General features: G+C 41.0%; 1 protein-coding gene across 1 annotated transcript; it reads left to right on the top strand.

The window, feature by feature from the left end:
- Positions 1–121: 121 nt before the first annotated feature.
- On the top strand, positions 122–6330 carry SLC35E3 (solute carrier family 35 member E3). Its single transcript, XM_056482575.1, has 5 exons — positions 122–575; positions 663–773; positions 2307–2465; positions 3348–3430; positions 3872–6330. The coding sequence occupies exons 1-5, from the start codon at positions 186–188 to the stop codon at positions 4056–4058; spliced, it is 930 nt and encodes a 309-aa protein (XP_056338550.1). The 5' UTR covers positions 122–185; the 3' UTR covers positions 4059–6330.
- Positions 6331–13276: the final 6946 nt, after the last annotated feature.

The raw sequence follows: 13276 nt of genomic DNA, 5'->3' as shown, positions 1-13276 counted from the left end.
CACACAAACACACACACACACACATACACACGCAGGCCCTGCCCGCCGCTCCGCGCCGCCGGCCGGGAGGGCGGAGCCGCTGGGGCGGGCGGCGCACCGGAAGGCGCGAGCCCACGTGTCGCGGCGGGGCGGGCGGCGGCGGGCCCGGCCGGGGGCGGGCTGGCGGCCGCCGGGCTGCCTCAGCCATGGGCTGGCTGCCGGCGCAGGGCCGCCTGGCCGCGGGGCTGCTGGTCAATCTGGCCGCCTCCATCTGCATCGTCTTCCTGAACAAGTGGCTGTACGTGCGGCTGGGCTTCCCCAACCTCAGCCTGACCCTGGTGCACTTCGCCATCACCTGGCTCGGCCTCTACCTGTGCCAGGCGCTCGGCGCCTTCTCCCCCAAGAGCCTGCAGCCCGCGCAGGTGCTGCCGCTGGCCCTCAGCTTCTGCGGCTTCGTCGTCTTCACCAACCTCTCGCTGCAGAGCAACACCATCGGTACCTACCAGCTGGCCAAGGCCATGACCACGCCGGTCATCGTGGTCATCCAGAGCGTGGCTTACGGCAAGACTTTCCCTCTGCGCATCAAGCTGACCCTGGTGAGGAGGCGGCGGGGCCGCGGGGAGCGGGGAGGGGCGAGGCTGAGGGCGGCGACCCTGCCTAAAACCGCTTGTCTCCCTCCACAGGTCCCCATCACGCTGGGTGTTTTCCTCAACTCCTACTACGACGTGAAGTTCAGCGTTCTGGGGATGGTGTTCGCCACCCTGGGCGTGCTGGTGACCTCCGTGTACCAGGTGGTGAGTAACGGCGCGGGCCGGGGCGTTGGGTGCCTGCGCTCCCGCTGCTGCCCTGCTTGGACCGCCTGGAGCAGCACCCAGCCTCCCGGGAAACCTGCCCTGCTCCCTTATTGCTTTTTTTAAACCACCACCGAATTATCGTAATCCACCATAACCCCTGATAAATTAAGGAATTGAAAGTCCTTGCTGGTAAAAATTGAGGTGTCATCTTTAAAGTGAGCGTTATTTTCAAGGGGCGAAGATCGCTTTAGCGGTAAAACTCCTCTTTTTCTAGAGAGAGCAGATGTTCTTGCAGAAACAAGTGCCTTGCGTTTGAGCTTTTTCTCTAGAAAGGGTGTTTTCCAGTCCTTCAATCCCATGGTTTATCCTTGAGCTATTTACGTTTTATCAGTATCCTTCTTCAGTTTTGACTATTCACGTTCTAAGGTGGTTTTGTAGAAGGTGAATTAATACATAAATACACAATACAAACTCCCTGGATAATTATGATTTTAAAAATTCATATGTCCAAGGACTGCCTCAGTCCTTTCTGCTGTAACATTGTACTATCAGCTCACTGGATTTGTTATTGACCATGACAGTAAGAGCCTCCTAAATTAGAAACTCCTGTCATATTGATGTGATAGATTTAAATGTGAATTTCTTTGTATGAGGTGTACTGTGCCTCAAAAAAAAAAGAGTGGGGCTCTTTGACCCGTAGTGTGTAAGATGGTAAGTATTGATCTCTTGACCTGTTTTGGGGGCAGGAGGAGGAAAGAGGTGCTGTATAATAATACCTATTGATGATGTGTGTACTGAAAAAATAATGGTACATGGGTAAAATTATATAGATTAAAAAAGCCTGAGCAAGTTTATATGCTGGAATCCATGTTACCAGTTAATGTGATTTAAGTAAGTATTAAATGTCAGTTTTCAGCACAACACAAAGACACGTCCTTTTGGCTATAACATCTATCTGCATAGCCATAGATAAGTAGTATTTGTGAAAACATGCAACCTTAAAAATTGAAGTTAGAGTCAATTATAATCAATATTGAAATTAAATCCATTAAATCTGGAATAAACTGACAAAGGACAAAAGTGTACTGGTTTTGTTAGCTTGTGTGTAGAGGAAAATGAGAAGAAAGGAATGGAATCCAGTCCCTGCTTAGGCAAGGATACTCAGTTCCAAGGCAGGCAGGATCTGGAATTTGTGTTGAAAATGAAGGGGTGCTGCTATTTTCTTCCCAGCTCCACAACCTACTTGTTCTTCCTCAAGCATGATACTTTACACCCAGGCTATGGGAAAAGGAAAGTTTAGGCACTCCTTTCACTCCCCCTGCATACAATTTTATTTTCTCCTGTTGGCTTTTTCACTTGAAAGAGACAAACACATGGGGCCTCCAGTGAGGCAAAGGTGAGGCTCAACAGCCTACTCAAGTAGTATTGTCCACATGAGACACTTTGTTAGTAGCCAGTTTGCTTTTGCTCAAGTTTTTCAATTTATGGGGGTTTTTTTCCTTCATGTTTAACAGCTTTCTCTTTTGGTTTTAGTGGGTAGGTGCTAAGCAGCATGAGTTGCAGGTAAACTCCATGCAGCTGTTGTACTATCAGGCACCAATGTCCTCAGCTATGTTGCTGTTCATCATACCCTTCTTCGAGCCAGTCTTTGGAGAAGGGGGAATATTTGGGCCCTGGACACTTTCTGCTGTGGTAAGGCTTTTATTGACTTTATTTAAATAATTATCACTGATGTAGCTAAATTTGATATTAAGATCTCTTTCTCTGAAACAGATTTTTGTACAGCTGTTGGCTAAGTGGAGATGAGAGGGGCACATGCAGGACAAAAAGCCCCTTGTTGAGTCTGGCCACTTCCTCTGAGAGGAGCGAGTCTGTCAGTTGATTTATCTCCTTATTCTTGTTTCTATTTAGAGAGCATCTGAACAACAGGAAAATCTGTCAAAAGCTGCTCCTAGTGTATTAAGTGTTCTAGTTCTAGCTCTGACTGTCCATTTAGAGAGACACTCTCAGCTTCTCTTCTAGGGAACAACATTGGTTGTTCTCTAGAATTACTAGTTTATTTTCACCAGGAAAACTATAGTTTCTCTCTGTATCATTCTGTTCAAAAAAGAGACAGTGGCATATTCTTACTGCTGATTGTGTCCCTCAGTGATGGGTCATTTCTTGTAGCCTTGCATTTTATGAACAGGATAGCAAGTATTCACAGTAATAAAATTAGATATTTTGCTAAAATAGTTTTTGTTGTGGCTATAAATAAGACTTTATCTCAAAGAATGCAACCTCTATGTGAATGAGTATCCAGATTTTCCAAATCACTTTTAAATGTTCACCAAGAGTAAAGGAGAAAAGGCCTGTGACTATCAATGTATATTTATGGATGCCATACCCTGAGCTGCTTATACCCATCACCAGTGTCTGTACTGATTTGAAACTCTTTCTATTTTTATTCTCCATATGTTTTTCTTGCCTGATACTTTGCATTTAAAAGTAAATGAAACTAAATAAATAACTTGGACTGTATCTACAAATTGCCAAAAGCAAGTCAGATTACTGACTGTATCCATTAATCCACAGATAATGGTACTGCTGTCTGGAATCATAGCCTTTATGGTAAACTTGTCCATTTACTGGATCATTGGAAATACGTCACCTGTCACGTATCCTTTGTAACATTGGTTGCTTCTCCTGTTTCCAGATTAATTATGTTGGGCTGATTTATGTGGGAAAATTGTTTGATAACCTTCCTGGTTTATTTTAAATGATGGAGCTGGAAAAGCATGTTCATGTTTTAGTGTATTTTGTTTCTTTGGGATTTGTACAGGTAATGGGTGTTCACTCACTAACCTTCATACCTGCAAGGAATGTTAACTCACACTTTGACTGCCTTGAGGAAGTGTTGGCATGTCCATCAGACTGCAGTGAAAAGGGCTGAAAGGCTTTAGCTGGAGGTAACTGCAGCCTCAGGGATTGGGAAAACTGTATGAGTTGAGTCAATGCAGTGTACCATTGCATGCTTTGGGTAGAACTAATGAAAATTCCGTGTTTCTTTTTACAAAAAATACTACTGGTATTGGCTATTATCCTTAACAGATGTCTAGGTATAACATGTTTGGACATTTCAAGTTCTGCATCACCCTTCTGGGAGGGTGCCTCTTATTTAAGGATCCATTGTCTGTTAACCAAGGCCTTGGGATTCTGTGCACGCTGTTTGGCATTTTAGCCTACACCCACTTCAAGCTTAGTGAGCAGGAAAGCAATAAGAGTAAATTGGTCCAGCGTCCATAGAGCAAGAGTTTCTGAAGACTGTTGTGAAGGAAAAGTATTTCAATGTGCATTGATTTTAGAATGCACAAAATTGCCTCATCCACTTAGATCTATGGTTTTAGTTTAACTGCCAGGATTGTTATTCTGTAACTAAACCAAACAAACTGAAGGATGTAAAATGCTGGGATTTTGCCATCTCAGTCTGTCCTGTCATTTTCATTAAATTAGAACATTAACTTAAAAGAGAAAAAGGCACACTTCAAATTGCTGTGGAAATTACTGAAGTAATTATTTTTTTGCATACCAAATGAGATCATGATGGCTACAGTTATAATACAGAGAGAGAGAAAGAAAAAGAATCCTGTCTCTGTGATCAAATCAGTATTGCTGTTGTGAAGCAACTCGGAGGTGCTTTTATGTTCTGGTGTGTAGTGATTCTTCCTCATTTTTGTCTGATGAACAAAGAAGAGGGAAACATACTTTGTCCAGTACTTTGAAAAAAGGCTGCCATACTCATTCCTATTTCTTGTATATGCTTTCTTATCTATGGCTTCAACAGAGGGATAGATTTTTAGATGAAGAAAGTAGATAAAATTATAGGTGAAGAGGAAAGCAGAAAACTTGAATCCACAGGCCAAGCTGTGGAAAAGTAGGAAATCAGATCTAAAGGGTTCATCTTAATTTTTTCTTTTCATTTGTCAGGACATTAATGAAGTAATTGACATTTTGAAAAATGTTGTTATTGCTTTATAATTTCTCTGTGCCAAAACCAATACTTTACACAAGATCTTGTAAATACCTGTGAGCCTAATAAAAGCTCTGGTTTTGTGGTAGTAATCAAATGTTTTGCAGCCTTTGCACGCAGACACCCATGCTAAAAAATATTTTTGAGAAGGCTTTGGAAAGGTCACAGTCTTTAATGGGTGTGAAGGTTGCCCAGTTCTCTCTCTTGGCTTCAGCACCACCTCCCTTTGCTCCCACGCCTTTCCCCAGGAGTTACCTTGGGTGGGATCTGCAGGTTTGTCTGTTGTCATTGCTTTAGGGAGAGGCCCAGGGCTGTCTGGACATTGCTGGGTGTGAGGCAGCATTTCCCTAACAGAAATGTATCTGAATGACTGAAGAGTGCAAGAAGGGACCTGCTGCTCTAATTAAAAATGCTTTGAAAATTATTTTATGACAGTATCAGGCACTTGTTTTGACAATGTGGATTGAAGAAGTTCAGTGCTGTTCTAGTTTAAAAAAGGGAAGAAAACCATAAATATGGTGAGAACATATGTTCACTAGCTTTGCAGGGTTAGAATTTAATTGCAGTATCTTAATCCTTACTTGTTGGGGTTTGTTTTGTCTTCATCTACCTCTATTAGGTTTAAAGAGGGGAATTGTATGAACAAAACCAAGTATTTAAGTTGTGCGGCCACTGACAAATAATATTTAGTTCCTCTAAGTTTTTTCCAATAGAGGTAAGAAGTCTTTGTGTTGGAAACAATGCAACTTTTCACAAGCTTGTAAAATATTTATTCTATTACAGAGTTCTTGATTTAAGAAAAAGTTATTCCTCTGTGTAACCTAGGTTTATACAGTAACACTCTATCATTTCAGAGTTACAAATACCTAAATAATTTTACATCTTTGCCAACTGTTTCTTGGACATTGTACTGGCCCAAGAATTTTTTTTTTTTTAAATATGGTTTTGTAGATCTGTGTAATTAGTTTAAAAATACAGCCTGGACTACTGAAAGATGTGTTCAGATGTCAAGCTCTGGATGCATATCCTTCAGTATGTACACTGAGAAGGCCATTTGCATTAATTTGTGCTGTGCACAAGTTCTTTTGAGATGTAGATAGACTGCAGAAAAACAGCTAGAAAACAACTGAATTACATGCCTGTATGACAAAAATACTTGAGATGAGATGAATGTAAATATATATATATAAGTGATAGAATGAACTCTACAACCATGCCTGGAAATACAAAAGACTGTGTAAGGAGAGGAGCAAATCTGCAAGAGAAAGTTAACAGCATCATTTAAAAACTACATTATTAATATAATCTGGTGCTGGAAGGTGTGTGTGGGAGTCACTTAAGTGATGTGATTTTTTTTCATGAATTCAAGAACTCTTTGAAGATCTCCTTGTTGTATCTGATAAATAAAGTATATTGAACTTTGTCATATGGTTCAAAATATTGAATCCAGGATGGTTGTGCAATTGTGGGATAAATAGATCTTTGTATGTATTGTTTCTTTAGATACCATGTGTAGGGTGGGAATAAATTTTTAATCATTTGTCTGATGCCTGCTTATTGCAGAAGAGGGGAGTTGTCTTTTTTCATCCTCCTTTTGAATTACATAACTTTGGGGGTCTAGGTGTGCATAAGACAAAATGGTACCACGTGGATTTCTGTCCACATGAATGCAGTGGGGAGTTTGAACTTCTTGGACTCATGGCTCAAATGAGAGGAACTTTAAATCCTGAGGTAAAACTGGAGTCTTATAAAAATCACTTATACTTGCTTATTCATTTTTCACTACATCACTTGAATGTGTTCTCCTGCTAGCTTTGTATATTTCAATGTGTATTTCAATTTCTTTCCTGAAAGAGAAACTGGAGACTTGCCTCTTCAGCAGTGTGTAGTCATCACCCTGTGTGAGCTGTTGCAATTGAAGCTGTACCATACACACCCTAGTGTTACCCTTCTGCTTTTCATTTTTACTTTATGTTCATCCTTTGTATGACTAAACCATGGTAACAGGGTAGGCTTTGGTCCTTTTCTGCCATGCAGTGCTTTGCTGCTATATTAACATTCTATATTTTAAAAAGCTACCATTGATGTACTTCAAATGGAACTGTAGATACCAATATGGCATCTAAAAATGAGCAGATAATTCTGATTAAAATGTGAGTGACAAGTGGTAAGTCATCTAGCCTTGTACCCAAAAGCACTTTAGAACAACATCCACAAGGTTTTCCCATTTCCCCCAAAGCAATAGAAAGTATGTCTTCGTTTAAGAGATACTCAGTGTAAAGCTTTGTGTTGCATTTAACTTTGGTAACTTGGTGCTTGTTTGACAGTTTTTGCCTCGGGTTTTGTACAACTTGCTAAGTTCTTGCAGACTCCAGGGCAGAGTGCCAGAGGAGTTTTCCTGTAGATGGGTGAACAGCTGCTCTCTCAGGCTTGAGGTTGAAGGAGCATGCTTTACTGCTGTTACATGTATGAAAAGGAGGTTTGTCTTGCAGGAAGTCTACAACATTCAGGACAGAACTGCAATTCAGCAGGACTATATCCTCTCTATGTCTCATTTCATGAAATTAATGCCCAGCGATGGCCTGGGGCTAAAGCAACATTTAAACTTTGTTTAGGCTACCCATAGTTTTTTATTAAACTTTTTAAAAAATATTAGTGGTAGTCAATGCTGGTTAAATATTAAGATAAAATCCCATTTTTAATAACGTCTTATTATATAAGAGTTTCAGAAGAGCGGTTTTTAACATTTTGGAGTTGAGCTAATGTCTAACCCACATCTAGTTTGTCAAATCCTCAAAATCTGTCAAAAGATGCTGGATTTCCTAGCTGACTGTATATACTGGTACAGTTGGGCTGCTGAGGAGAGGCCTGCTCTTGAGCAAAACTGGACACTGGCACAATGTTCAGATGTTTAGCAGTGACTAAGAAACATCTGGCCTGAAATTCACCAATGTACTTGGGGATGGAAAAGGGCTCACTGATTGGTGAGAGCTTTTTAAATTCCTGCTTTTTATGTCCCTGCTTTTAACAATAAGCTTGCAGGTTGAGAGAATTCAGAGAGCAGGACTTAGTCCCCCATATGACCTTTCACATTAAGATTTTTCTTCAAGATGTCAGTTTTGCTTCCGGTTAAATAGTTATGTCTTATCTAGACGATGAAAGACTTGCAGGTGTTTGTGTTACAGGGTTTTTTCCTCTTAAGATTTTATTTTAGCCTTTCAAAACACAAATTCCCTGTTTAATAAGAAAACAAAACATTATTTTAATAAATAAAAGACTACTGTACATATATAGTGAAAATGTTTTGTTTTGCAAAAGAATTTCACTTCTAATTTTGAAGATACAGCTCTTTTTTTTTTTTTTTTTTTTTTTTTTTTTTTTTTTTTTACTGTTACAATCAGGCAGATGAAAAGAAGCACCGGCTTTTCTGCTTCATACAAATTCATTCTCTTCCTGCAGGTGCTCTCCCTCTGATTGCAGTCTCAGCCTTCCATTTGACAGCTCAGTTGTTGCAAAAGATGATTGGGATGTCAGCTGCAGAGGGTTAAGAACACAAAGGAAAAAACTATCAGCAGGAGCTGATATAATGTTGAGTGATGAGAAATCCTACTTTAAGACACAGAGACATCTTACCTAACAGGCCTGTGCTAAGCAGCAGGCAGAGAGTGTGGGTATCATCTCCAAGCAGGTATTTCAAAGAATGCAAGAGGCTAATTGTTTGCATTCTTGCTGTGCTGTAGTAGTCGACAAATTCACTATAAAGTAGTTTTTAATAACATAAAATTGAAAATATAAACGCCAGGAAAAAAAACCAAACCAGCAAGCTGGATTCAGACAGTATAAGATCTTTGCCAAGCTTGTTCCACGGCAGTGATTAACCTTCCTTGAGAGAAGGGAGCTATTGTTGTTTCTCCCCTGCTCCAATGGTGCTGGACTTGGTGAAGGAGGGTTTGTGTTCCTGAAAGCTGCTCTGCTTTTTTTCTGCTGTATCAGTTGGTCCAATGAAAACACATCGCCTCTCCCTGTGGGGCTTGTCTCACTGAAGTTGCTGTTTCTGCTTTCATCCGACTGACGTGGATCGTTCTCCTCTTCCTTATGTGTGTAAAATGACCCGAAAGGTCTAATGGACATAACGATTCTGTTCTATGATTCTGTGACCCTGGGGACTGCAGCATGCTCCACTGCCTTGTGTAGCTGCAGTGTCCTGTCAGCAGTAGGGAATCCAGCCCTGCCCAAGAGGTCATAGTTACAATCTACAGTACAAGGGCTAAAGAAGGGGGAAATGTGATCCCTTTTCATTGTTTTAGTTGCCTCACAGTTTCTAACACTTTCCAATTTTAGTCTTTGTCATTTCCCTTTAGTAAGTGCATAAGCTCCCTTTCCTGTTCCAGTCTGTCCTTTCTGTGTAGTTATGATACAGTTTATGGAATTCTGGAATTGAGACAGAATTTTTATCACTGCTTGCATAAATACATTGATCTCACCCACTGCTGCTGGTTTTTTTACATAGGGGGCCCTTGTCTGCTATCCAATCAGAAAAAAATTATTTGCTTAAAATACAGGAGGAGTCAGGTTTACCTGAATTAAGAGGCAATTAGTCAGTTCAGGAGTTGTACATGCCTCCCCAGCTGCACTTGCTCAGTATCAAACAGGCACAATGTGCTGCCTTTAAAATGGATAGGCAGGAACAGACATGGGCAGATTAAACATAATGTAATTAAAGTAAATTACCTATTTAGAAGCAAGTAGGGGGAACAATCCAAAGGCTGCTTGGAGGATTGGCATTGCAAAGATATTTTCTGATCTGTTTGTGGCTTCACTAGAACATGAATACAAGCCATTCATTTGAAGGCATGTGGTTATATTCAAGGAGCTCAAAGAAGTCCAGCATGGCTGTTGGCTGTGTGGGTAACATGCACATGCAGGATGCACATGTAGGCCAAGTACCGTGTCAGAAAAGGGTAGGATTATTTTAGAATCATAGATGGCTGTGTCTCATCCAGGAAGTGCAGGGAGGAGATCTCTGGTTGAAGCATAGCAAAAGAATGTAATTTTTAATGACCTTGGCACAAAAAACTTGTTTTACTTTCTTACTAAGCAGAGACTGAGAAGCAAACTCCTTTAAAGGAGCTGCATTCTGAAGCACGTGTAATAATCATGGATACTGAGGCCATAGAATAGAGGTGGTTGTGATTAAAGAAAGAAAAGGAAGTGAGACAATGGATTAAGAAACAACTGAGAAGAGTAAACAGCACATACACATCTAGGCAGGTTTTTAAGTATAAGGTCTAAGTTTAGATGCTTAGCTCCACAATTAGGCAGCTCAATAAGAGTGCCAGATTTGTCAGTGTGAACTTCTTCCCTTTCAAGAGAACTTGATAGAGAATGGCATTGGCTCAGCACTTCCAAAAAGGAAGCTGAATAATTGAGAAGTTTGACATTTTTTTGTCTCCAACTAAATTAGGTATCCAACTCAACCAATAAATTGAGTCCTTTTTACGTTTCCTTACTCTGCCCACAATGTTTTTAATCCTCCTTACTCTCTGGGAAAAAGAAACCATTTGTGCACTTTATTTTCTAGTTTGAGTGACTGAATGCATTTTGTTTTACAATACTCCAAAGCTGTGTATTAAAAACTTGATTAAGATCTTCTTAATCAAGCTTCTGTCTTTGAGCTGAATGGAAAAAGTCTCTCCAGCTCCTATTAAACAGCATCAACAGCTGTGAAATAGATTATTCTCTCCAGGGAGTCCAAAGCAGCATTAAAGTCTGGGATCCAAAGTGCTTTACTTGTTAAGTTAGTCAGAAACTGGTTTCCTATTTGTTAATCCAGTTGAGAGAAGAAACCAACAGTGGTGATCATATGCTCTCCAGGAAATTATGATACATTTCTGAAAACATACAGTCTTGCTTTTCTGTTAAGGTGGTTCTTCTGATCAGGATTAGCAATGTAGCAATGTTTTTCAGCTAGTATCATTCCCCAGAGATGCGGTAGATTTTTTTTCTCAAACAAAGCCTAAGCAAGACTAAGCATTTTCCATTTCATTCATAGCTTCATCTCTGTTGGGATGGATATGTAAATCTTCCTTCAATACCCCTAAACCTACAGTCTGAAAGAGTTCCAGCTGACAGCAGTGTGAATAGACATGTGGGAGGTTGGCACTGAGCTGGCATTGCTGAGCACCTGCACCAAGCTGTTTTTATAGAAATAGATGCAAGTTTACAGAACCAGACTGTCCAGTATTTGGATGTAATTCAAACCTCATCTTGGATGCAGAAATGTAAATTCAGAAACACTGGGAAATTAGCAGATGTAGTTGAAGACACGCTCCTACCACACATTATATGAGAGGGCAACATCAGTGGAATGTCCTGTTTCTGCTTAAAGACACAGGTCCCGTGTCTCCCTATGGACCTAGCTTGGGCTTTTGCTTCTGCCCCTTGATCTGTCTGAAATAGGAAGTTTATAAGGCGCTCTGCTAGGCAGAACAGCCACGAGTGGCTGCAGAGCCTTCCTGTGCAGGCAGGCAAGGGACAAGGGGGAAGGGTGACACCACACGGCTAGAAACAGGATCGGGGGACACGGGGCGGAGCGGGGTGCGCCTCTCCACGGTACGGATGTACCGACCACACGCCCAGACTCAGAAGACAAGCTTTGAAGGAGGAAGTGTCACACATAAACGAAATGGTGAGAAAACACTATTTTCATGGACAGCTACCAGCTTCTCAGACAGAAGCCCTCAAAGAGCTTCTTAAGCACTCAAGATATTGATGAGTCTTTAAGTGGTCTGGAAGTCTTTGGGAGACTGGCTCTGAGCCTCAGTGGTTTGCTTCCAGCCTCTGCAGCCTCCTGTGGACTGGCAGATCTCTATTCCCCTTGTCCCCCGTATAAATGGAAGATCTTTGGAATGTAAATTCTATGTTGATCCTATTTTTCAACGTGCTTTATTTAGCTGAACCAGGCTGTGCTACATCATCTGTTTCTGCTTTGATAGCCTATAGCAATTCACTGGATGTCACACAAATCACAGAGATATTATTTATAAAGGCTGGTTAATTTTCCAATCAGTTATTTGTCCCTAAGCAAGCCAGGATTTGAATGCCTTCAAGTTAAGTATTCTCAGTGTTTTCATTGAGTGTAAAAGTAAGATTAAAAAGTCCCCTCATCTTCAGAGCTTCCTTTTAAAAATGAATGTAAATCAGCATATGCAAAGATGTCTGAGGAAATTATTTTATGATGTGATGTCCTTATTGTCTAATGAGATTTAAATTTGGGGTGCTAAAAATGACTGAGATGAAGAAAAAAATATGTAAAGAGTTTGCTGCAAAAGTGGTTTGGCAGGATTGGATTGTAGTAGAAGCTAGACACACTGGGCTTTAAAGAGGGATTGCTTGCATTGGAAACTGGAACCAGAATCTAGTAAAAATGGAGAGCTGATATGCAATATATAAAACATAGATAAAACCATACCGTTTTCTTAGCTCTAGTGCACTCATTGTTTTACTGTTGCATAAAACAATTGTATGGCTGCATGAACCAAAAGGACCCAGTCCGTGTGCAGAGCTTGCTAGTGGTGTGTATCAGTACTGCTCCTCAGCTGCTTCAGGCTTCTGCTTTTCCAGAGACGATTGTCCTTTTCCTGTCGGTGTCAGCAAAGAGGAATGTGTGCCCATGCCGTGGTCTCCCTTGGATACAATCCTTGGAGTACCAGTTTAACATGCCAAAGTGAGAACTGAGATATGGGTAACGATCCTGTCACCGAGACTGCGGGAAAACAGAAACTCTCCAACATCTCTGCACTGTTAGAGAATCAAGGCAATACTTTTTTCTGGACAAGATGTTATGTCAGCCAGGATGTGCAATAAAAATTATTTCGTCATACGTGCCTGGGTTGTGCAGTGAAAATCATTCCATCACAAATGGTTTATCACCACACAATTCACATATTTCTACAGACTAATCCCAAAGAAATTCACGTTCATTGGTCTTACACAAAACTTAATATTCTGTTTCCTATTGGTTGTTGATCCCTTCACTTTCGATGCTAATTTGGTCCTTATTCTTCGGCTGTCTTAGCAATCTTTCCCCTGACCAGGCGTCTCCTACCGCACCGGGGCGGGTAATGTTCGTTCATGTTCGCTTGTGTCCTGTGCATCTTCTGGCTACTCTCCGTCTGTAGATGTTAGGCTCAGCTGACCCCACCCAAACAGCGTCTTTTGAAGACAGACTTCAATTCCCCTCCCCCTGGGCAAAAACAAACCCCTGACATTAAAAATGTTAGAACTTGTATAATTTCCAACAATCCCTCCAACTTAAATTGTGTTGCAAAAGCAGTAATTTTTGCCACAAAGTCCCAACAACAGCAGAAGGGAGTGATGTCTCTTATTTTTAAATCAGCTTTCACAGAAAAGAACACTTGCAGTTTGAAGTACAGAGCAAATGAGTTATAAAACACAACGGCCTGCAAATTACCATCAGAAGTGCCTCCTTTGG

The sequence above is a fragment of the Oenanthe melanoleuca genome, chromosome 1A (genome assembly GCF_029582105.1).
Source record: "Oenanthe melanoleuca isolate GR-GAL-2019-014 chromosome 1A, OMel1.0, whole genome shotgun sequence".
Lineage (NCBI taxonomy): Eukaryota > Metazoa > Chordata > Aves > Passeriformes > Muscicapidae > Oenanthe > Oenanthe melanoleuca.
The sequence above is the reverse complement of the archived record's forward strand: the minus strand, read 5'-3'. Positions and strand labels throughout refer to the sequence as shown.